A 23,852-nucleotide genomic window follows, 5' to 3' on the forward strand; every position below is an offset into this window, starting at 1 on the left:
TTCATTCTAAAATCAGCAGTGTCAGCAGCCAGCAGCAGCAGAAAGTTTTTGAGCGAATTTTAATTCGTTTTTTTTAATTCGCGAACCAATTGTTCGATTTGCAAATTACGAGCAGCACCAAGTGCAACGGATCACGCAGCGAAAAAGGCGCGCGCGGATGCAAATCGGGGTCGACCCGGGCTCAAGTGGTGGATTTCCAAGTGTGTGGCAGTATCTGGGGCCTGGGAGGTTGTGGAGGAAGAAAGTTGCTAGCCAGCAGTAGGAGGGTTCATTGTGTTTTGGAGCTTCGTGGACGGATCGAACCGTGGTGTTGCTGCCCGTGCTGGGAGCTTGCGGGTGGTGGAAAGGGCAATTTTCCCACCGTTGTTGAAACACACTCTTAAGGAGGGGAAGGGGAACTAGTTCAACCAGGAAGCTAAAAGAGTTTGATCGGGTTGTGAAAGAGGGCAAGGCGACTGTGAAGAACCGTTAATCCGGAAGAGACAGAAGAAGTGCGAAAGGACAGAAGATGGATGACGAAAGCAGCGACAGTCTGGAGTTGAGCCGGGCCAAACGGAACGAGCGCATCGAAAAGCTGGGCTTCCGGCCCCAGAAGGAGCTGTTCTGTAACAAGTTCCTGCCGTACGCGGACCGGCTGGACGATGAGTCGCAGGCCATGCTCGAGAACATCAAGAACAATCTCGGCAAGGCGGTGGCCATGCGGGAGATCACGCCCGGAGTGTCCATCTACGTGTCGCGGTTGATGAAGTAAGTTTGCGGAACGTTTTCTTGGAGATTAGTTACGATTTCCCCTTCCCCTGATGTAATTGCTGCTTCACTCTCACTTTCATTCGGGTTGTTTTTTCTTCCTCGTTGGGTGATTTTTATTTTTCTCCTAATCAACCCCCTCTTAAGTGACAGAGTTGCCAGGTTTGATGTTGTGAAAATGAATCCGATTGTATGGAGGTGAACATAGGAATGACAGCTTTAATTTTGTTTTAAATTTTAGGGATTTTTTTACTTTTAAAATATCTATTGTAACACATAATCAATTATTGACAGACAACGTTCTAAAACGAAGTTGACTTTATAGCTGTCGGCAACCATTACTAGTACCAACCACTAGTGTCTTCCTTTTAACTACAAGGACTTAACCGCCCTGGGCTCCTAAGCGTTTGAGCACGGCACGGAGCGACGGCGCCGGATACCCATATTTACACTGAGAATTTTTTTGGGCGCCCGCCGCGGGAATCGAACCAGCAACCTCTGGATTGTGGGTCTAGTGCGCGGTCCGAGTGATCCACACGGGCGGGACTACGTTCTCCCCTCACAAAAAAAGGTTGCTTTAAAATTGTCTAAGAATCATTGAAGATTGTGGGGTTTTGTCGGTTTTGCCCCCTAAATCATATCGAATATAAAAAATACGGATTTTATGAATGTGCTGAAAAAAAAAGTTAATTAAAAATCCGTGTACATACTGTTTTATGAATAGTCCTCGTCAATACCTACAACTTTGCCGAAGACAAGTTTGAGCTAAATAAAAAAAATGTCGAAATCGACCGATTTCGCAGAGAATTGCTCATAGGGGAGCTGGGGGTAAGACGGCCACCCCACTGTTTTAATAAGTATACTAATGAACATTATTAAATGTTTAGCAATACTGTTCCTTATGCTAAAAAATGCATATGGAGTCACCTTTGCCAAACATATTGTTTGAAATAGTATCAAAAAAAGCTCAAAATAAACAAATCTGGAGTTTTTTTTTGAAAAGGTTCAATAAACCAAATTTCCAGAGTCAGGGGTATTGAAAACACCCAAAAAGCAAAAACGGAAAATTTGGTTTATTGGTCCTTTTCAAAAAAAACTCCAGAAATAATTTTTGAACTTTAAACTGGATGTGGTTTTCATGAATTACAACTTAGGCATTTTTGTTAGATAACAGCACTGCCGCTCTAATCGAGTCCGTCCCATATGTAAAAACAGCAAGCCAAGAAAAACGCATGTTAAATTTGTCCCGCCCATAAGGCTACGTGTTAGAATTTTATGAAAAAGTGGGTTTTCTCCAGTTTTCTAGAACAAAGTACTAAATTTTATTGGTTTTTCTGATAGTTTACACGATTTTGAACCGAACTGCAGCATTACCTCAAAATTGACGAAATTATATATGGGACGGACTAGCTTCGAGCGGCAAAGCAAAAGTGATGAGTATTGGTCAAACGGCTTAGACTGATTAAAATGGGTTTATTTCCCCTACTACTTTTCACCTAAAAGTTGTTGTGCAAATGATATAAACTGGCAGCAGTGGGCAGCCACACAAGAACGCTGAAAGGAAAAAGAACTCGGCCGATAATAGAAATTGCGGGGGCTCCAGTGCATTCTCGTCTGACTAGAATAGACCTAGGAAATATTTTTTTCAAAATGCCCTCAAAAGGAATAGGAATAACTTTGTGTTAGAGCCGTTGCTAGGCTACTAAAAGACAGTTTAGTTGTAGCGGAAAAACTGTTTATTTGCATCCGACTGGTTTGCTAGTCGGGATTGAACTGACTTGCATCAGCTGTGCAGGTCAAGGCCTGCTACATCTCCCCCTTAAGAGATGTCGTACATGTTCAGCCACCGTGGAATCCTGGACGATCGAACGGGACGTCGTGGACCAACAGGAAGTATCGGCGTCTGCGGCTTCGGCGGCGTAACGGGCTTTTCGGTGGGTACGGCATCTTCAGGCAGCACAAAGTGGTTTGTGCCAGATCCACCTTCCAGTGGATCTTCGGTTCCAGGCAGGGCCGGTGGTGCGGGACTGTCCGGAACAGGAATGTCGATCTCGATGGGAGCTTCAGGTTCTTCCTGGTCGGCTAACAGCATCGGTCGAGCTTCTTCGATCAGGATCTCCCACGGTAGACGTTGTTGGACTTGGTCAGGAACTTCAGCATCGTAGCGAGGGCGTAATTGGTTGACGTGCGAACTCACGATCCTCTGTCTTCCTTCCAGGTCCAGCTGCACGATGTAGTTAACGGAACCTTTCCGTTCGACGACACGGCCAGGAATCCAGGACTTGGTGTTGCGCTGGTGGTACTCGGCGTAGACCAGGTCATCGTCCTTGAACTCGCGTTTGACGGCTCCATGCCGACGGTTGAACTGCTCGTTTTGCTTGTGGTTGACGGCGACCGGTGTGGCAGGAACAGGCTTCTTCAGCAGGTCCAGTGTGGTGCGCACCGGTCGTCCAAGGAATGCTTCAGCTGGAGACGCCATGTTTGGTGTGTTCCGGTTGGGCGTGGAACGGTACACCGACAAGAACGTTTGCAGGTGCTCCAGTGTGGGCGAGCCTTCCCCCTCACTCAACTTCTTGAGGCCACGTTTGAGTGAGTCAACGAATCGCTCCGCTTGGCCGTTTGACTGCGGGTGGTAGGGCGCAGTGCGGAGATGGGTAACACCATTCGCACGGCAAAACTCCTCGAACTGCCCGCTGGTGAACTGCGTTCCGTTGTCTGAGACCAGGACGTCCGGGTTGCCGTAACGGGAACAGGTCTCACGAAGCATGTCCAGGGTTGCAGTTGCGGTTATGGCACGAGTGCGGAAGATCTCGGGCCACTTGGAGTAGGCATCCACGATGACGAAGTAGTAGTAACCATCGACTGGTCCAGCGTAGTCGATGTGGACACGTTGCCACGGCCTGTCCGGGAGAGGCCACGACTCGAGGGTCGCCTTCGTCGGGGATTTCGCTGCAGCAGCGCACGATTTGCACTGGCGAACAAACTGCACCACATCGTCGTCTACGTTCGGCCAGTAAACGTAGCTGCGGGCCAGAGACTTCATGCGGTCCATCCCTGGGTGTCCACGATGCAGTTGGCGAATGATCCGTTTGCGGAACTTGAGGGGCACGACGATCCGATCGCCGAACATCACACAGTCGTCGACGACTTGGAGTCCATCGCGCCGAGCGAAGAACTTTCTGACGTCAGAGTCAGCAATCAGCTTGGCGCTCGCTGGCCAACCTTCGTTGAGGAAACTCACCACTTGCTGGAGAACTGGATCCTTTCGCGTCTCAGCCACGATCATCTTGTGAGTGACTGGAAGATTGCTGATTGAGTCGTCGAGGATGGCTCTGGCTTCGGATTCGACGTAGACGGCGTCGATCACGTAATCCTCGTCTGGCCGGCTTTGGGATGACATCAGCCGGGAGAGGAAATCAGCGTAGCCGAAAGCCGTCGTCGAAACGTGCTGGATGTCGAAGTCGTACAGCAGGAACGTCAAGGCCCAGCGTTGAAGACGATTCGCCGTGTAGACAGGAATGCCTTTCTTCGAGCCGAATACCTTGAGCAGCGGTTGATGGTCGGTTTGCAGGAGGAAGTGGCGTCCGTACAGCATCTTGTGGAATCGCGTGACAGCGAAAACCAGGGCCAGGGCTTCCTTCTCCACTTGTCCGTAATTCATCTCCGCTGGCGTCAGTGAGCGAGAGGCGTGCGCGATGGCCTTCACCTCGCCGGACGGGAATCGGTGCATGATGACGGCGCCGAGGCCGTACTTCGATGCATCTGCTGCGACAACGATCTCCTTGGACGGGTCATAGTGGGTGAGCAGCAGATCGGAAAGCAGGATGGCCTTGAACTGCTCGAACGATTTCTGGCATTCTGCGGACCAGCGCCAGGGTGCGTCCTTCTTGAGCAGGTTGTCCAGGGGAGCCCGGAGCTGCTTCATCTGCTTCACGAACCGTCCGTAGTAGTTGATTGCGCCGAGGTAGGACCTCAGCTGCTGGACATCCTTCGGCGGCTGCATCTGGGCAATGGCCTCCGTCTTGGATGGGTCGGGCCGAATGCCGTCTTTGTCCACGATGTGTCCGAGGAACTTGATCTGTGGCAGGGCGAAACGGCACTTTTCGATGCGTAAGTGAAAGCCATACTCACGCACGCGCTCGAGAACAGCGCGAAGACTGCGATCGTGATCCTCTCTGGTGCGGCCAGCGATGAGGATGTCGTCCAGGTACGTTTTGACTCCAGGAATGCCGGCAACCATGCTGTTGGTGATGCGCTGGAAGGCTCCAGGCGCCGGCTTGACTCCAGGCGGCAGTCGGTTGTACTGGAACAGGCCACGATGCGTGTTCACGGTGAGCAGCTTGCGCGATTCCTCTTCGACCTCGACCTGCAGGTAGGCGTCAGACAAATCGAGATGTGTGAAGAAGTGTGCGCCAGCCAGTTCCGCGAAGAGGTCGTCGGGGTGAGGCAGCGGGTGACGGTCAGATTCCAGCGCGTTGTTCAGCCCCGTCGAATAGTCACCGCAAATCCTGACGGAGACGTTGTCCGCCTTGCGCACGACGACTATCGGAGCTGCCCAGTCCGAAAATTGAACTGGCGAGATGATACCGTTGTCCTGGAGCCGCTGCAGTTCTGCGTCCACCTTCGGAAGAGCGGCGTACGCCACTGGTCGCTTCGGGCAGTAGGTTGGACGTGCGTCGGGCTTGAGGTACAGCTTCACCTGCGCTTTGGTGCATCTACCCAGCGTGCTTCGGAACACCTCCGGAAACTGCTGCTTGAGTTGCTCGATGACTTGGTCGGGGCGTTGGTGCACGGCGTTGACCAAGTTGTTGATCGGAATAGACCACAGATCGAAAAGATCCATCGTCTCGATGCCAAGGACGTTGAGTTCGGCGCTGTCCGAGATGAAGATGCGTCCACGCTTGGTGACGCCTCCGATGGTGATCTCGGTGTGGAACTCGGCGAGAAGGTTGAGGCTGCTTCCGGAAGCCGTGACAGCAGATTCGTCGGTGGGTCGAGCGGCTGGCTGTCCGATGCTGGTCCATGTTTCTCGCGAAATGATGGTGATGTCGGACGCCGAGTCGTGCTGGAGCTTGACTGCTGTGCCGTTGAGCTCGACCGGAACGAACTTCCGCTTGCTTCCTATGTTGCAGACCGTGAAGATACCTTTCGACCTTACGTTCTCCTTGGGCTTCGTCTGCTTCGAGGTGGTGGGCTTGTTGCTGGAGCAATAGCCCTCTTTGTGTCCTTGTTGCTTGCATCTGGAACAGGTGTGCGAAGCAAACTGACACTCTCGAACGTAGTGGTTGTCCCCGCACTTCCAACAGGGCGTTTTTGGGGTTTTTGGTTTCCCCTGCGAGGCAGGCTTCTTCTGGTTGCGAGACACAATGTTGACGTTGCGTGCATCCTTGTTCTCCACCATCAGCGTGTCCTGCTTCAAGTTGGCCACACGGTGGCACTCTTCCACGAGGTTCTCCAGGGTCACCCTGCTTTGGACAGCAACGCCTGCTGCGCCAGCGTCGCCGGCGGCAGCGCCTGCTGCGGCTGCTTCGACAGCTGCGGTTTCGTCGGCTTCAAGCTTGGAGATCAGTCGGGCTCGTATGTCCGCGTCCCGTGGCGATTGGAGTCCACAGACGAACCGGAGCGCTTTGAACTGGTCCGAGGAAAGCTTGGAGAGCTGGGACGCTTCACAGTGTTTGTTCACCGTGGCAGCATACGTCGTGAAATCATCCGCGTCGTTTTTGGCGTACTGCAAGCACTGGTAACGGGCGTGGAAAACGGATTTCTGCCGGCCGAAGAGCTTCTTGAGCTTCGCGACGGTCTGCGCCAGCGTGAAATCCCGGGAATGGTTTAGAAGAACCGTGTTGGTGTACTTTTCGTGGACGGGCGTGCTGAGCTTCCGTAGAAGCAACCTCACTCGAGCAGGGTCGTCGAGGTCCTTGCCGTCCTTGGTGAAAACGTCCTCGTACCTCCCGTACCAGCCATCGAAGAAGACTCCGGCATCCGGATCGTACTGGAACTCTTGAATTCCGCTTGCCAGCGACTCGACGATCCGTTCTGCGCCGCCAGTCGGATGACCTGGGTTCTGCAACCGTTCGAGGGTCTCCTGCTGCTTGGCCAAAATGTCCGTCAGCCGCAAAATCGCGTTCTTCAAGTCCGGATCGGTCATCTTGATGACTTCTTGAGGGTTTGAGAGCTTCGAGAATTTTCCGAGAAATTTTTTTTCTCCTCGTCGCCAATTGTTAGAGCCGTTGCTAGGCTACTAAAAGACAGTTTAGTTGTAGCGGAAAAACTGTTTATTTGCATCTGACTGGTTTGCTAGTCGGGATTGAACTGACTTGCATCAGCTGTGCAGGTCAAGGCCTGCTACACTTTGGTAAAAGTCAAATTAAACAGAAATGTTCACAAAAAGCTGCTCTACTGGTTGGTGTACTTGGTTTAAGTAAATTTCAATGAAAACTCCAGATTATCCAGCATAATTGAGACATACCCGCTTAGAGTGGTTGGAATGGGTGTATTTTGCCTAACAGGACAATGTGCAGTAAGGAGGTTCTGAAAGTTATTTGCATTCAATTTAATGATTTCCAGTTTTGTAAATAAATTTTGCTCAAGTGCTCATTAAATTTGAGAGTGTTACCAGATTTTCAATTTATTTTCCTCATTGGTAACGTCTTTTGAATTACCTTAAAAAGCGTCAATTTTGTCGAGTGGTTTGATAACATTTCCTACTGAAACATAATTTAATAATTTTGTAACAAAAAGTATTACTAAATACTTTGTCCATCATTGCTGTTATAATACAGTCTAGATTCAATCTTCCCAACTCCTTGTAAAAAAAAAATCTGAAATAAATTTGCATTGGACTTAAACATTCTTCTTAATTTAACGCCCCTCCCCAGATACATCAAACTGTACGGGATGAAATTCTCCAAGGAGGACCACATCAAGTTCGTCAAGCTGCTGCTGGAGCTGATCAACATTCCCAACCTGGAACCGGACAAGGTGAACAAGTTTTGCTACGCGATCACTACGTTGTTGAGGTTCGTACCATGGTTTAAAAATCTGTAATCATTTTTGTAATAATTCTGTCTATTTCCTAGAAAACCCGAATGGCTTAGCCCGGACGACATCCAGATCGAGTGGCGCCCGCTGTACAAGCTGTGCAACTTGATCCTGAACAAAAACAGCAGCAAGGGCGATCTGTACCGGTATTTTGCGTGAGTATCTTTCTCCCTTTCGGCGACACCGCAACGATTATCCCCACCACTCTTCATAGTAGGAAGAGCAGTGCTACCTGTCCCGGGCAGCAGTCTCCGCTGGCCAAACTGCTGGACCAGGCGCGTGAACTGGGTTACGATGTGTCCTCGTTTCTGGCCGGCACGCCGATGGACCCGGAGATACCGTATGCTAGAGTGTTTAGAAACGGTTGAGGGTTTTTTGTTTTGTTTGGGACTCTCATGACTGTGTGGTGGCCATCGCTGGGAAACATTTGATTTCGGGGGTGTTGATTTTAATGAATGGTTTCGTTTTGCAGGTCCCTGGAGACGAATCTACAGTTTGTGATCCAATACTGCGCTCCGTGAGTAATTTCAATCGACTGTTGGTTTAGACAATTTACTGAATTTGTACTTTCTGGTGCAGATACTTTCCTCGATGCTCGACGCAGGAGATTCTGGACGAGTTGCTTCCGAAGCTGCAGCCGCTGGACACGGGCAAGAGTTTCGATACGTTCGGCATGCTGTGCACGTTTTTGAGCTGTGAGCATGATTACGAGCTGTGGTTCGACAAGTTCATGTCCATCTGGAACGCGTACCACAACCCGCCGTGGAGCATCGACATGATGACGTTGTACGCGACGGTCGGGTTTAAGAACATCGGTTACATCGACTGGGAGGAGCACATACCGACGATTTTTGCGCGGATTTTGCGTTCGATCGATTTCCCTGTGAGTTACAAGAGCACCAAGAGCTCCAAGTTGCAGAGTTTGACACCGCAGGCGATCGCGATTTGGATCGTGGCGGTGCTCGGACCGAAGAGTTCCGCCCAGCAGTACTTGAACAAGTTCATGGCGACGGTTGAGTCGTACCTGCATCCGGCCAACATGGGCAAGTGGGTGTCCATGATCGGGGAGATATTGATCCAGCTGCCGAAGTACTTCTTCGACCGGTTGGTGTTGGAGCGCTACCGGAAGCATCCGTACCGGAAGCCGATCCCGGAGGCGTACAAGCTGACCGATGAGTGCGTAACGGCGTTCGTGGAGAGCATGAAGCCGGTCGCGTTCCAGGCGATGTACTCGCGCATCAACCCGCAGGACGTGGGCAAGATATTCCAGCATCTGGCCGACCTCCGACCGGAACTGATCATTCCAACCATCATCGATCGGGTGTACGCGAGTTTGGATTCGCTGACGGAGCCGCACAAAATGACCGCCGCGCTGCAGAGCTTAATCAGCGTGTCGCGGGCGCTCGTATCCGGCCATAACGGGTACACCGAGGGTCGGAACCACGTGATACCGATCTTCTTCGCGACACTGCCCGGAATCGATCCGAACGACTTTAAAAAGACTTCGATAACATTCCACTTTCTGACGTCGATTTCGTTCCTCATTCCGATCATTGACTGCTCGAAGGCCGGCCAGTTTCACGAGCTGACCGAGGACGAGCGGTTGCTGTGCGAGCAGACGGCGGACTTTGAGAGCTTCGTGGTGCAGTACATGGACCGGATATTCCTGCTGATTGAGAGCAGTTCGGTGGATAACGTACGCATGGAACAGTCCGATTCCGACTCGATGCGGTCCAAGCTGGAGTCGATTTCGGAAGCGTTGGTCCAGGCGTGTACGCACGGCATTCTCGGCCAGTGCTCGAAGGACATTCTAAACGCGGCCTCCAAAAAGCTGGTTGACTTTGTCAAGACGCGGTTGCTCGAGCCGAAGGTTGCCGGCCAGCTGGTCGGATGCTTGGTGCGGGTCTTTTCCAGAATCCACGGCAAGGAGGTCATGCGGGCGCTGCTACCGTACGTAGTGCAGACCATCGAACGCTACATGGAAGATCACGACGATACGGCCGAGCTGGAGAAGCAAAGCGATGAAATGCTCTACTATTTCCTGCTGCTGACCAACCTCATGCGGGGCGAACCCGCGGAGGTCGTGAAATACGTCGACGATGTGCTGCCCATTGTGGACAAGATGCTCAAATTCAAGTGCAAACAAACGAACAAATTTGGCTCCACCCTGGTGGCGAACCTGATGAGCAATCTTTCCACGATGCAAACGCTGGACGTGAAAAACAGTCCCGACAGCTTCGAAAAACCACTGTCGGAGTTTCTCCCCGTCCGTAGCTGGGGTGAAAAAATGGGCCCAGACGGGAAGATTGACTGGTGCTTTCCAGGGGAACGCTCGCTCCAAGTGTGCGAGAAGCTGATGCATCGCTACCTGGTGCCGATACTGACCAACTTTGACAAGTTTAGCGCCGGAGAGTTGGAACTCAGCCGGGATGACATCAACCGGGACGTGACGATCGTGCAGTCGCTGATTCGATGTTCAAACTTTCTGCCCAACTGGGACGACGAAGAGCCGTTGAAGATGTTCGAATCATGCCTGGATCGGGCCGAAATGAAGTGGAACGTGACGCGAGGCTTCGACGGCATGGAGATCAAAATGCCCGACGGAGGAAACGTCCGCAAGGCGATCATCCGCAGCATCAGCGGGCTGCAGCGAGCGATTCTGGCAAAGTGCGAAGACGACATCAAATCGCTCAAGTCGATCCTGATGCTGTACGAGAAGATCTTCTTCCGGAAGCACTCGAACAGCGCGTTCGACAATCAGGTGAAGAACTTTAACAACACCAAAAAGTTCCAGACGTACAAGCTGACGCGGTACAAGCGCGACGTACGGGCCGTGGTCGCAACGCGCGTCATCATGCAGCAGGACTGTCGGGACGAGATCGATCAGCCGTTGTTTTCCGCCACCCATCTGGAGGTGATGATGAACCTGCTCGAGCTTTCCACGTCCCACTACAGCAGCGTTCGAGCCACGGCTCAGGCCAAACTTTTCACCATGCTGGCTACCTTTTCGTACAGCTACAAATTCCTCGCGGAAAAGATCATCGAAAACCTCCGGCTAGACTCGAACGAACATCACGAGCAGTTCAAGGGCATCCTGTACATCCTGGTTTCGAACCGGCGCTCCCGGCTGATCATCAAGCACGACTGGGAGTTCCTCAACCGCATCTGGGTGACGCTGCTGCAGTCCAAACTCTCGGAAAAGCCATCGGTTGTGAAACTCCTCGACGCGGTGACCGACGTGATCAACAACGAGTTTCCCACGACCACGACCGAGATCGAGATCCACGAAGCGTGTGTGAGCTGCGGGTTGGCGCTGCGCACTCGGGAAGACGTGCTCGATTTGGAAACTGGACTGCAGGCGCGACTAGCGAAAAATAAACGCAACGTCGACCTCTACTACGACCTGATTGCGCAGATTCTGTCCACGGTGGAGAACGACAAGCTGCACTGGCGGTACCACTACATGGCTTCGACGATGCTGTTCAATCTGGTCCACCCGTTGAGCAAGTTCCCCGCGTCGGTGGCGCAGTTTGCGGTGAACAACTTGATCCACGATTCGCTAGACGAGCGCAAGATGGCCATCAATCTGCTGAACCACATCCTGCGGCAGCAAAAGCGCGAACACGTCAAGATCGCCATCAATCCGTACGAGATTGCTGGGATCGCCGGGAAGACACCGGCGCATGGTTCCGTTGTGCAGCCGGGCTATCGGGAAGACAACCTCTGGCTGCAGTACGATGTGGAGAAGGTTCCGAAAGGTCAGCAGGACTGGGACGAGCCGCGGTACATGTACAAAACGGACGGGTTCTTCGGGTGGAGCAGCGACTTTGCCGTGTACGCTCCGAGCAGCGATCAACCCAAGCTGGACCGGACCGCGGAGGAGATGAACGAGTGCGAGAGGATTATGTACGTGTTTTTCACGCAGCAGGAAAACTTCGACAAGCTGATCAAGTACTGGTCGCTGGAGGAAAAGAAGGGTCGGGACAAGTTTAACCGGAGTCGGTTCTGCCTGATCAAGGGGCTGATGAACACGTTCGGGGATCTTTTCCTGGACAAGTTGGTGCGCCATTTGCGACCGTTGATCGACGACAAAACTTCCGAGAGTAGCCATCGCTGTGCCGCCGAATTGATGGCCGGGATTATGCGCGGGGCCAAGCACTGGCCGTACGACAAGACAGATAAGATGTACGCCGAACTGGTGCCGCTCATTCGGCTTGCCCTGAACAACGTCACGGTGGACACCGACGTGTACTGGGGCACCTGTTTTGCCACTGCCGCCGAGTACATGGACCCGTTCAAGCAATACTGGCTCCACGAAGCCCTGTTGGAAGATCCACTGCAGGAAACGACCAGCTTCATTGACTGCAACCGGCTGTACTGCCTGCAAGGGGCCTTCAACCAGCACGTCTGGCGAATGACCAGCGTAGCAAAGCGACTGCTCGAGTACCTGCGACCGTACCTGAACCACTCGTTCCAGAATGTGCGCGAACGGCTCGGCAGCACGCTCATCAACATCTTTGAGGCCGACCTGCGCTTTGTCGGGTACCGCGGCCATGAACTCTCGCCCAAGATCAGCGAAATGGTGGCGTACGTGACGCCGAAGCTGGCGGTACTGCTCAGGGAGGACCAACCAATGGAAGTCGTCGAGGCGGAGGGGTCTTCGAAGAAGGAGGAGAGCGAGTACGAGATCGCGGTGCGGTTGTTCAAGACGGGTGAGTTTGGCTAGGAAGTGTTTTGTGCAGTGTTCCCACGAGCCTAAGCCATCGGCTAGGCTAGGTTCATTTTTCTGGTTCAGGTTCACACCACACGTCGGCAAGCATCGTCGGCTCAGGCTCACTGAGTGCCGTGAGCCATGGTTCATTTGGTTCAAACCAGGCGAGGCTAGCCAAAATGAACCATTGGCTTGAACCAGGCTTGAACCTGGCTTGAACCTGATCAAAGAATGTTAGGCTAAACGGCAAGCTTTGTTACGCCGTAGTATGCTCAAACCGTAACATTGTTACACCGTAACATTGTTACACCGTAACATTGTTACACCGTAACATTGTTATACCGTAACATTATTACGGTGTAAGGAATGTCACGGTGTAATGATAGCTACGATGCAACGAATGTTGCGGTGTAACCATGTTACGGTGTAACAATGTTACGGTGTAATGAATGTTACGGTGTAACAATGTTACGGTGTAACAATGTTACGGTGTAACAATGTTACGGTGTAACAATGTTACGGTGTAACGAATGTTGCAGTGTAACCATATTACGGTGTTTACACTGCAACATTCGTTACACCGTAACATTGTTACACCGTAACATTGTTACACCGTAACATTGTTACACCGTAACATTGTTACACCGTAACATTCATTACACCGCAACATTGTTACACCGTAACATGGTTACACCGCAACATTCGTTGCATCGTAGCTATCATTACACCGTGACATTCCTTACACCGTAATAATGTTACGGTATAACAATGTTACGGTGTAACAATGTTACGGTGTAACAATGTTACGGTGTAACAATGTTACGGTGTAACAATGTTATGGTGTAACGAATGTTGCGGTGTAACAATGTTGCGGTGTAACAATGTTGCGGTGTAACAATGTTACGGTGTAACAATGTTACGGTGTAATAAATGTTGCGGTAAAACAATGTTACGGTGTAACGAATTTTGTGGTGCAACAATGTTACGGTGTAACAATGTTACGGTGTAACAATGTTACGGTGTAACGAATGTTACGGAGTAACGAATGTTACGGAGTAACGAATGATGCGGTGTAACAATGTTACGGTGTAACAATGTTACGGTGTAACAATGTTACGGTGTAACAATGTTACGGTGTAACAATGTTACGGTGTAACAATGTTACGGTGTAACAATGTTACGGTGTAACGAATGTTGCGGTGTAACAATGTTGCGGTGTAACAATGTTACGGTGTAACAATGGTACGGTGTAATAAATGTTGCGGTGTAGCAATGTTACGGTGTAATAAATGTTACATTGTAACATTGCTACACTATAAGAATTGTTACACAGTGCATTATTCCTATGGTTTTTATTAGCCTGGTTAGCCTGGCTTAAGCCATGGTTCATGGTTCACTGAACCAGGATTGAACCACAAAGGGAGGCTTAAGCCGAACCAAGTTTATAGGTGAACCTAGCCTAACCGGTTCATTTGGGAACTCTGGTTTTGTGTGGCGAAGTTTTCTTAACGTTGTTTTTGTTTGTAGTGGCCCAATGGTTGACCTGCGCCATCAACCGCTGCTCGAACGGCAACGAGATCGAGTACTTTGAGCTGCTGCCGATCGCGTGCCGGCTGGAGCGTTCCGAGCAGGACCAGGAGCTGGCGGAAATTTGCACCTCGCTGCTGGCGATGATTTCGCAGGCGCTAACGTTGGTGCCCTGCATGGACGCCGCACTCGCCAAGATTGACGACATTTCCAAAATGACGTCCTGGTCCGCCCGCCGCTCCGTCATCGACGTGCTGCAGGTGCTGGTGTTCTACAATATGACCATAATCTTGAGCAACGAGCAGTGGAAGGCGCGCGTGCTGGAGATCGTACTGCGGCTGCTCGAGGACAGTGTCGTCGAGGTGCGCGAGAAGGCCGCCGAAGTGCTGTGCGGACTGCTGCACTGCTCGTTCCTGACGGCCACCGACGAGCTGCTGGAGCTGTTTAAGAAAAAGTGCCGCACCAAGATGATCAAGGCCAACAGGCGGCTGCAGGTGGCGGCCACGTCGGCGTCCAACTGTTCCAGCGAGGTCCAGCGAAGCGATGGGTAAGTCGTGGGAGGAGTCTGGTTTGGCTTTGTCGTTCAACATGAGTCTTTTTTCTTTGCAGTGTTGAGGGCAACGCCGTTCGCGCCCGCCACTCGGGCGTCCTAGGACTATGTGCCTTTATTTCCGCGTACCCGTACGAAGTGCCTGAGTTTGTCCCGAACGTGTTTGAACACCTGGGCGCTCACCTCAACGATCCGCAGCCGATTCCGGTAAGTCTTAATTTGTTGTTCTGGTTGAGATCTTCGTGTACTGAAATCTTAAATCCCCTTTCAGGCAACGATCCGCAAGACGATGGGAGACTTCAAGCGCACCCACCACGACAACTGGGAGGTGCACCAGCTCAAGTTCACCGAGGATCAGCTGGCGGTGCTGAGCGACCTGACGATTCCGCCCTCGTACTATGCGTAAGTAGTATGTAGTAGCAGGTAGCATCATGGACTTGCCTTTTCGCCGCGCCACACTCTTGCAGCTCTTCGTTCGGGGTTTTCTTTCTTTCTCGCGTATTAAGATGGTCATTGATCGGGTGGCATTGTACAGTATGGTTGAAGGAGCTTTCTTTTGTATTTTATTGTAAGTTGATCCAAAATTGTTATGAATTTTATTAGCGTTTAGTGGTTTATGTGTTTTTTTTTGTTTCAATTTTGACGTAATCGCAATGAAGCGTAACAGAGTTAATAAGGAAATCCCATCATCGATTTGCAGTTTAGATGTGAAGATTTATAGTTGAGAAACTGCACACTTTAGATCACGTTTATAACTACTAAGTTTACTCTAAAATCGAAAATAAAACAAATTCTTTAAATTGCGCAATCAACCATGTCCGCTCTCGCGTCCCAGAACAAAAAGAAAGCCCTCAAATTCTAGTAATTTTCTCCCCGGCCGTACGGCGGAGCCGAGTTGACGCGCAGGAAAAAGTTGCCCTTGGTGATGCTGCTGGAGTTGGTGCCGACCGCGAAGCCCATTACGGCGGTTCGCTTGCGGCACAGACCGCTGATGAGCGCCCCCAGCCCGTTACACTTGACGGCGACAAAGTTGCGCTCGTTGCCGGGCGCGACACTTTCCGCGTAGTACTCCCAGGCGCGGCTGTGCGAGCAGGTGATGGTGTAGCAGCCCGGCTGGATCGAGTTTAGGCTGTGGGAAAGTGGGAAAAGAGATAAGATATTAGGCGGTCGTGTTTGAATGATGCTGGATAATCTGGAGTGTTCTATGAAATTTACTACAACCAAGTACACCAACCTGTAGAGCAACTATTCGTGAACATTTCTGTTGAATTTTAATTTGATTAAAAGTTATTCTATTCCTTTTATAAGCACTCAAAAAAAAAAAAAAAATCACAGATGTATTCTAATCTGACGAAAATGCACTGGGCCCCAGCAGAAAAAAAACTGCTCTAGACACACACTCAAAAGCTTTGCTTCAAATCGATGATAGCTTTTATCCTAGACACTCACCACAGTAAGCAAGCGGGGTGGAGAGGGGGTGTGCATACTGATGTGTGCATATTTGAGGTGTGAATATTTTCTGGCTGTGCGCCGAAAACTGCAAAAGTGATTAGAATTGGTCGAACGGCTTATTAAAATACGGCTATCGAACGGCTTATTAAATACTGATTAAAATGGGTATAATTCCCCTAATGAAAGAAATCCGGGCAAAAATCTGCCTGACATATGGCGTCGCGGTGTTCATCAATCTGACATAGCATGCTAAGGAAAATTTTATGTTTTTGCAGGGAAACCCGTTGATTCCGGAGACATCGGATGTTTTGCCAATGCGCCAGCTCTAGGTGCAACGAATCCATATGCTCTCTTGGGGAAAAGTGTTCTCCAGACCATTCCCCTTAGGCCTGACCATACCAGAAGTGGGCGCTTAATTTTTCCAAACCTGTAGGAGCGCAAGCAAGTTTCGAGATAATTGAGTGACAATATTTATTTTTTGCAGTTCCGTCGTAAAACTCTTTACTTTTCTTGTCATTCTCGAACGACGAAATAGCCTACTTTTCTCTACCAAAAATAACAGAATTAAATAGTAACCCTTTTCAAAATAAATGCTGAAAAGTTCTACTTTTCAACACTGAAATGGGTGCAGAAAAGTTGAACTTTTCAGCACTTGTTTGGAAAAGTAATACTTTTTGATTTAAACGATATATTGACTCAGTGCATGGACATTTGACCTAGAATTCTGTTCAAAGGGTGGTTTTCGGAATTGCAAAAAAATGTTGCATGGAACTCGTTGCAAAACTTGATTTTTTCAACACTCGGTGAACCTCGTTGGATAAATGTACGACTCGTGCTGAAAAAATGGGTCTAGCTCATTTCCCCGAATGACATTTCCCCGAAAGCCATTTCCCCGGAAATCATTTCCCCTAAATGGCCACATCCCCGAATACCACTTCCCCTAATCAGCTACATCCCCGAATGTCATTTCCCCGAATATCATTTCCTCTAATCGGCTATATCCCCGAATATCATTTCCCCTAATCGGCCATTTTCCCGAATGCCATTTCCCCGAAGTGACACTTACGCCAATTGCCGTTTATTTAAATTTAAATTTTCATATCCCCTAATCATCATTTTCGCTAAAGCCTTTTCCATGACTAACAGTTATTTTCTTTCTCAATTTTACCGAACAAACAACTTTTTGGGTACGCTGTTGATTAAATGTTGTAAATTGGGTAGTAAAGCTCTTTGTCAATTTTTATGAACAACGGTAAAAAACAAAATTAAAAACCATTTCTGATAACTTTTTTATACATTTTTATGCAAATAAAAAATTATTGACAAGACAACATTTTTCGATGGATCAACTATGGTCCCCTTGGAACGAGCTGTCAAGTAGAAGCTTTTATGCCAAGAAGGGCCGTGAAGTGATTTTTTTTAATTGAATTAAAAATCCATTTTAAATCCTTTGCGGTCGTTCAAAGGGCATTGTACTTAGAAATATAAGCCTTATCGTTGTGAACAATAAGGCTGGTACAAATATTTTTAAAAGTTTTTGTCACCCCCCCCCTTCAAAGTTGGCCCGAAAAATCAGGGGGCAAAAAAAAATTTTTACAATAAACTTCAAAATTTCAATGAAAATTCAAGTGCAACCAGCTGAAATTAAATTAAAATACATTCTTCTGCGTTTTAAATCATTTTTAGCATGTTTGGGTTTATTAAAAAATCTTAAGATTTTTTGAAAATTTTCGATGCAAAATCTTTTTTTTTCGATACAATTGGGTACTAAAGCCCTATGCCAATTTTTATGTACAACGGTAAAAACACGATTAAAAACCATTTCTGATCACTTTTTTTCATTTTAATGCAATTTTTTTTTTGACAAGACAACATTTTTTCGATGGATCAACTATGGTCCCCTTGGAACGACCTGTCAAGTAGGAGCTTTTCTGTCAAGAAGGACCGCGAGGTTAATTTTTCAAAATTGATTTAAAAATCCATTTTAAGCTCTTTATGGTCGTACAAAGGGTCATTGTACTCAGAAAAATAAGCTTTATCGCTGTGAACAATAATATCAGCAATCTAAGCTTCATTTTAGGACCCAATTTTTGTTTTTGTCAGATCTTAGATTTTTTGAAAACTAATGATTGCAAAACAACTGAACTAGTGTAAAATGCATTTTAAAACACTTTTTTCATTTAAATGTGAAGACTATGGCTTGTTATTTAAATTTTTATATTTTTTTTATTTTTCTGCCCCCCCCCCCCTTTGACCTCGGCCAGGGCCGAGGGACAAAAACTTTTTTAAATATTTGCATCGGCCTAATATCACAAATTATAGCGGAATTAAAAGGAGCAACTCTTCTCTTTGTATTCATAGTAATGCATTCTGCTAAAACGCTCAACCAAACCACAACAAATTTAAGCTTAATTTTAGGACCCAATTACAGTCCAGACTCGATTATCCGAAGTTTCGATTATCCGAAGTTCGATTATCCGAAGGTTTGTATGGGACTTCGAATAATCGAATCAAAAACAAAATTTTGTTTTCGTTTTTTTTCTTCTTTTTCTTTTTCTTCTTTTCAAATTTGAGTTCTGCAACCCCATTTTAGTCAAATTTGAATAGTTGATTGCCTATTAAATAATAAAATGCTTTTTTTAAATATTTCAACACCGCCATATTGGCCTTGGATTTAAAAGTTCTAAATCACTTTAACGTAGTTTAGGGGACAATACGCTCGACAATAAAAAATAGGCATAACAATTTTTTTTTTTCGTGATTCGATTATCCGAAGTGAAATTTTTCCGAAGCCTTCGGATAATCAAGTCTGGACTGTACTAGATTTTTTTTATTCAACCGCATAATTAGATGTTTTTTGAGAAATTTGCAAGGAAATTTGTCTTTTTTCGAATTTTGTCAAAGAACCCAAAAATCGGACAAATAGGTACATAAGGCTGGTTCAAATTTTATTTAAAGTTTTTGTTGATTATACTTTTCGCCAAATCCCAAACCAGCAATGTGAATAAAATGATCAGTGTGTACGGGGTTCTGTACTACGAAAATCGCAGGATATGTTTTTTGAATCATAAAAAATAACAAAACTTCCTTTGCATTATTATTATCATGTCTATAAAAAAAAGTATTTGTTTTGAGAATATATGTATAAAAAAAAGGTCTGTAACAATATTCGTTGTATTTGAATTTGTATTGAATCCCCCCTAAAATGCTACGTCTGTTCTGAATGAAGCCAAAAAGAAAGTTGATCATTCAAGGTCAATGCGAACCTTTAAATATGTTGTTTGATGTGATAAAAATTGTCATCATTTTTTTTCTTTTAAAATGCCATTTCCCCGAACGCGGTCAAGCGGAAATGCTCGGTGCCCACGAGCGCGCGCGCTCCGGGGCACCGGGCATTTCCGCTTGACCGCGTTCAGGGAAATGGCATTCAGGGAAATGGCATTCAGGGAAATGACTATTCAGGGATATGACTAATCGGGTAAGTGGCATTCGGGATTGTGGCCCATTCGGGAAAATGGCATTCGGGGATATGGACGATTAGGGGAAATGAGAAATTCGGGTAAATGGAATTCGGGGAAATGACTATTAGGGAAAGTGTCTTTTCGGGGAAGTGGCATTCGGGGAAATGTCCCTTCGGTAATATGGGTTTCGGGGAAATGTCATAGATTCGCAGGTCAGAACTTTGACATTCAATTAAAGCTAATTAAAAGCGTTTTCATTTGAAATCCAGTGATAAATAGCTCAATAAGAAGTGAGCAAGCAAGTTTCTATCAAAAGTTTTGCAAAATTAGTTGTTTAAATAGTGAAAATCAGCAAATTGGATGGAGTTAGGAGCGAGTGCTTAACCTGCCAAACATACGAGAATTTCCCCTACTTTTCCTGTCATTCATGAACGACAAAATAGCCTACTTTTCTGTACCAAAAAAAAAAAAAAAAAAAAAAAAAACAGAATCGAATAGCAACACTTTTCAAAATAAATGCTGAAAAGTTCTACTTGCAACTTGTTACATAAACTACTTTTATACATCGACAATTCCAAAAAGTGTGTTTTGCTCGCGATAGCCTGTTTCAGAGAAATTATCAAATTTTGTTATATTCCGTAGTAACAGCTCAATAGGGCGAATCCCTTTTGCTCAAGTGACAGTTAACGTAAAGTAAGAGGGGGATAGACTGCTTGTTTCCAAACGCAGATTCACCCCATTGAACTGTTATAACGGTATTCATCAACATTGAAAATGTTGGCTTCTTTATATCGAGCCAAACATTTCATAAGGGCACAAAACCAAAAACCGCCATTCGAGAAAATCGCTTGCAAAAAGTGGGCAACTTGTTTCAATTCCTATTCAAAAAAGAAGCTTGACTGATGACATTTTAACTGATGATTCGATAAATTACATCATTATCCTGAACTCTGCTTCAATTCTCCTTAATTTTTGTCGATTTTCGCAATAAAAATCATAATTTTAAAAAAATCTCGTGATTTTAGCTTTCCAACTGCTGTTCATAATGGGCCCTTTCTAAATGCAATTTCGAAGAGAATTAAAAGGGCACTAAAGCGTTGTCGCCGGATTGATGTTTTGAATGATGTTTATGGGCCCTTTTGTATAGTTAGAAATAATGAGGGATTCAGTGGAAATTTTGATAATTTGTGAAGTTTTGCGATTGAATGGTGTAGATAAGGTATGTAAAACATAAAAATTCTTCAAAAGAGTACTGAACAGCAGCCGCGGGATCGTATTAAATATTGTATTTCAACGAAGTTTTTTTCTTCAGAAATGCTTGGTGAAATGTAAACCAAACTTTGTTTTGAAGTGAATTAGTGTTAAGAATGTATGAAAAGTTCATTTTATAGCACAAAAAGTTCCACAACTACTAAAAACTAACGAAAAACAAAAGGGCACATATTAACATTTTTTTTGGTTTGGAGTGAAAATTGTTATGTGCCCATTTGTGTTTTTGATTTTTTCAATGGTAAATTGTTTGCTATCAATCTGATTCTTGGAGGGCATGTCGGGAGTGTACTAATGAATGGAATGTACTCTGCAGGTAGGTTATCAGAATAGCAAATCTGATCAACTACCTGTACGTGCTGGCGTCCCTCAAGGAAGCATTTTGGGTCCAATTTTATACAATATTTTTACTTCTGACTTGCCTAATTTGCCCCCAGGATGTCAGAAATCACTTTTTGCTGATGATACAAGCATCTCCGCCAAAGGTAGAAGCCTTCGTGTCATCACAAGAAGATTACAAAAAAGCTTGGATATTTTCAATTCTTATTTGAAAGAATGGAAAATTACTCCAAATGCTGCAAAAACTCAACTTATTATTTTCCCTCACAAACCAAGGGCTGATTTTCTTAAACCAAAAAGTCATCACATTATAAAGATGAATGAGGTAAATTTAAAGTGGGAGGATCAAGTGAAATATCTTGGACTTGCTTTTGACAAAAACCTTACTTACAAGGATCACATTGAAAGTATCCAGGTTAAATGTAACAAATATATTAAATGTTTGTATCCACTTATAAACAGGAATTCTAGACTTTGTCTCAAGAATAAACTGTTAATTTATAAACAAATTTTCAGACCTGCCATGCTTTATGCTGTGCCGATCTGGACAAGCTGTTGCTTAACCAGGAAGAAAAAACTTCAGAGGATTCAGAACAAAATTCTGAAAATGACTCTGAAACTTCCTCCCTGGTTCAGCACCAGTGAACTTCATTAATTAGCCGAAGTTGACACTTTGGATGTTATGTCCAATAGGATAATTGATGCATTTCGACAAAAATCATTGCAGTCTTCAGCTGCATTGATCCGCTCTTTATATAGTTTATAAGTTAGTTTTAAGGTTAATCCCTTTTCCCTTTTATACATGTAGGACCTCCTACTTTGAAATCACTGAATAGCGAAAACTACAATATTTCATGGATAAATGAAAGTTGCTAGTATTTAAAATTGAGGTGAAAAGTCATCGATTGTGATTGGACACTCAATATTATTTTAACAGAATGAATGTACATGGAAAATAAAACTGAATAAATATATATAAAAAAATGAATGGAATAGTGGAATAATCCCGAATGTTTACGTTTTGGTTTTGTGCCCTAATGAAATGTTTGGCTCGATATTAGTTTTCAACAATACAAAAGCATCATGCGCCTCCAGTAAAATGAACTGGGAACACATTTCTGTGGGGAAGTATGGTACGTTTAGTTCGATTTATATACCAAAATTCGATTTTTAAAATCTCAGTATCCTGTTAATGGATATTCACTATTTTTGGAAAGGTTACATGGATCATTCTAATAAATCAAACAAAAAAATATTTTAAGCTGTAGGCTTCTTGATTCCGAGATCTATAAATAAGCAAATAAAGCCATGAGGTATATTTTAGAAGGCTTATTCTAGAAGTTATTTTTTCGAAAAATTAAAGCATTTGCTCAGTTAGGAAGGCAAAACTAAATAAATGCATATTTTTGAAATTTTTAAAATAATGTTCGAGATTTGCCACCCTTTTGCTTACCCATTGGGATAAAAGTCAATGTCCCCGATCGGATCTCGCTTCCCCAGCACGCGCACGTTACTGTGGATCACATCCACCAAATCTGCATCTCCTCGACTCAGCCCCGACAGATTTTCACCCTCGTTGAAGCACGGATTGGCCGGATCCAAGCCGGTGATTCGTGGCAAATTGAATCCCTTCACCTCCTGGAATCGTCGTCCTGCGGCTCCACTGATGTGCGCACCCAAGCTGTGGCCAATCAGATGGATCGACTGCACCGGGACGTACTCGACCAGTTCGACCAAGCCATCGCCCAGGGCGGATCCGAGATTGTTCGTGTTGAACGATGACCACGTGTACAGGGTGTTGAGCAGTGACACGGTGTCGATCACCACAAAGTTGAACTCGCCACGGGCGCGGTACGCTCGATACAGGGCACCAGCCGCCTCGTTGGGTTCCTCGATGGTGGTCAACCATCCGGTCACCAGGATCACCGTGTCCAGGTGCTTGTAGAACAGAGGACTGCTCCACAGCAGACCGGCTTGGGCCAGCGGGTACGAATAGTTGCCGAGGTCCGTCATGAGCACGTAGTTCATGCGCGTAAGATCGGGCTCGAAAAACGGTTCCGTTCCGTTGGTGGCGACGGCGGCCGAGCAGAAGCTGTGGATCCCAGCGGCAATCGCTTCCAGGGGATAGCCCAGCAGGGTTTGCTTGCCGAATTCGCCAATTTCTTCGAAGCTTGGCAGCAGCAGTGGCACGTTCGAGATGAGCCGCTCGCCGATGCGCGCCTTGGCCTTGACGACATCTTTGGCCGTTTGGTACATTCCGGTTATAAAGTCTGCCTCGACCATTGCGGCCATCACGAGTATAACTACGAGAACTGTTCCGCACTTCATCCTGGCTACTGCCGAAAATCAACTAATACGTTTTGAGACATTGCGAATAAGCCGCACTTATCAGCACTTCGTGTCGGATGAACTTTGCGATGATGTTGTTTCGTAGCTGATCGTAGAAAGGTATAGCAAACACGTTGTGATTACATTCTGTGTTTGGAATAGGTACACGACAAACATTAACTGCTTCGTCGTGATGGGAACACTTAACCGTAGCAAAAATGTAGTAATACTCTTTGGTGCTGCTTTGAAGATAGTCACTTATCTTGACGGCAAATTGCATTCAACCGACGAAACAAATCTTTTTTTTCTTCAAACAAACTAATAAAACGCACACCATTAAATTGAAATAGAGGTTTTTATTAGAATTTGCTTACACTTCATCCGTGTGACTCGGTTCTGCTGTTGTTATTAATTGTTGTGTGTGTGA

At 46.6% G+C, this 23,852-nt stretch overlaps 2 protein-coding genes across 4 annotated transcripts; one reads left to right on the forward strand and one right to left on the reverse strand.

Annotated features, from left to right (window-relative positions):
• On the forward strand, positions 1–15,388 carry LOC120428117 (proteasome activator complex subunit 4B-like). Of its 3 annotated transcripts, none has more exons than XM_039593101.2 (9): positions 1–747; positions 7,626–7,766; positions 7,827–7,943; positions 8,003–8,128; positions 8,261–8,305; positions 8,368–12,500; positions 14,027–14,573; positions 14,636–14,783; positions 14,848–15,388. In XM_039593101.2, exons 1-9 carry the CDS (start codon positions 509–511, stop codon positions 14,980–14,982), a joined length of 5,631 nt encoding a protein of 1,876 aa, XP_039449035.1. In that variant the 5' UTR covers positions 1–508; the 3' UTR covers positions 14,983–15,388. The 3 variants fall into 3 exon arrangements, with proteins under 3 accessions (XP_039449035.1, XP_039449036.1, XP_039449037.1); XM_039593102.2 differs by having other exon boundaries at positions 8,006–8,128; XM_039593103.2 differs by lacking the exon at positions 8,003–8,128.
• LOC120428119 (vitellogenin-3-like) lies at positions 15,154–23,469 on the reverse strand. The gene is made up of 2 exons (XM_039593104.2): positions 22,551–23,469; positions 15,154–15,705 (listed from the first exon to the last, which is right to left on the reverse strand). The coding sequence occupies exons 1-2, from the start codon at positions 23,423–23,425 to the stop codon at positions 15,435–15,437; spliced, it is 1,146 nt and encodes a 381-aa protein (XP_039449038.1). The 5' UTR covers positions 23,426–23,469; the 3' UTR covers positions 15,154–15,434.
• Between the last annotated feature and the right edge of the window lie 383 nt (positions 23,470–23,852).

Source organism: Culex pipiens, chromosome 3 (genome assembly GCF_016801865.2).
Source record: "Culex pipiens pallens isolate TS chromosome 3, TS_CPP_V2, whole genome shotgun sequence".
Taxonomy (NCBI): Eukaryota; Metazoa; Arthropoda; class Insecta; order Diptera; family Culicidae; genus Culex; species Culex pipiens.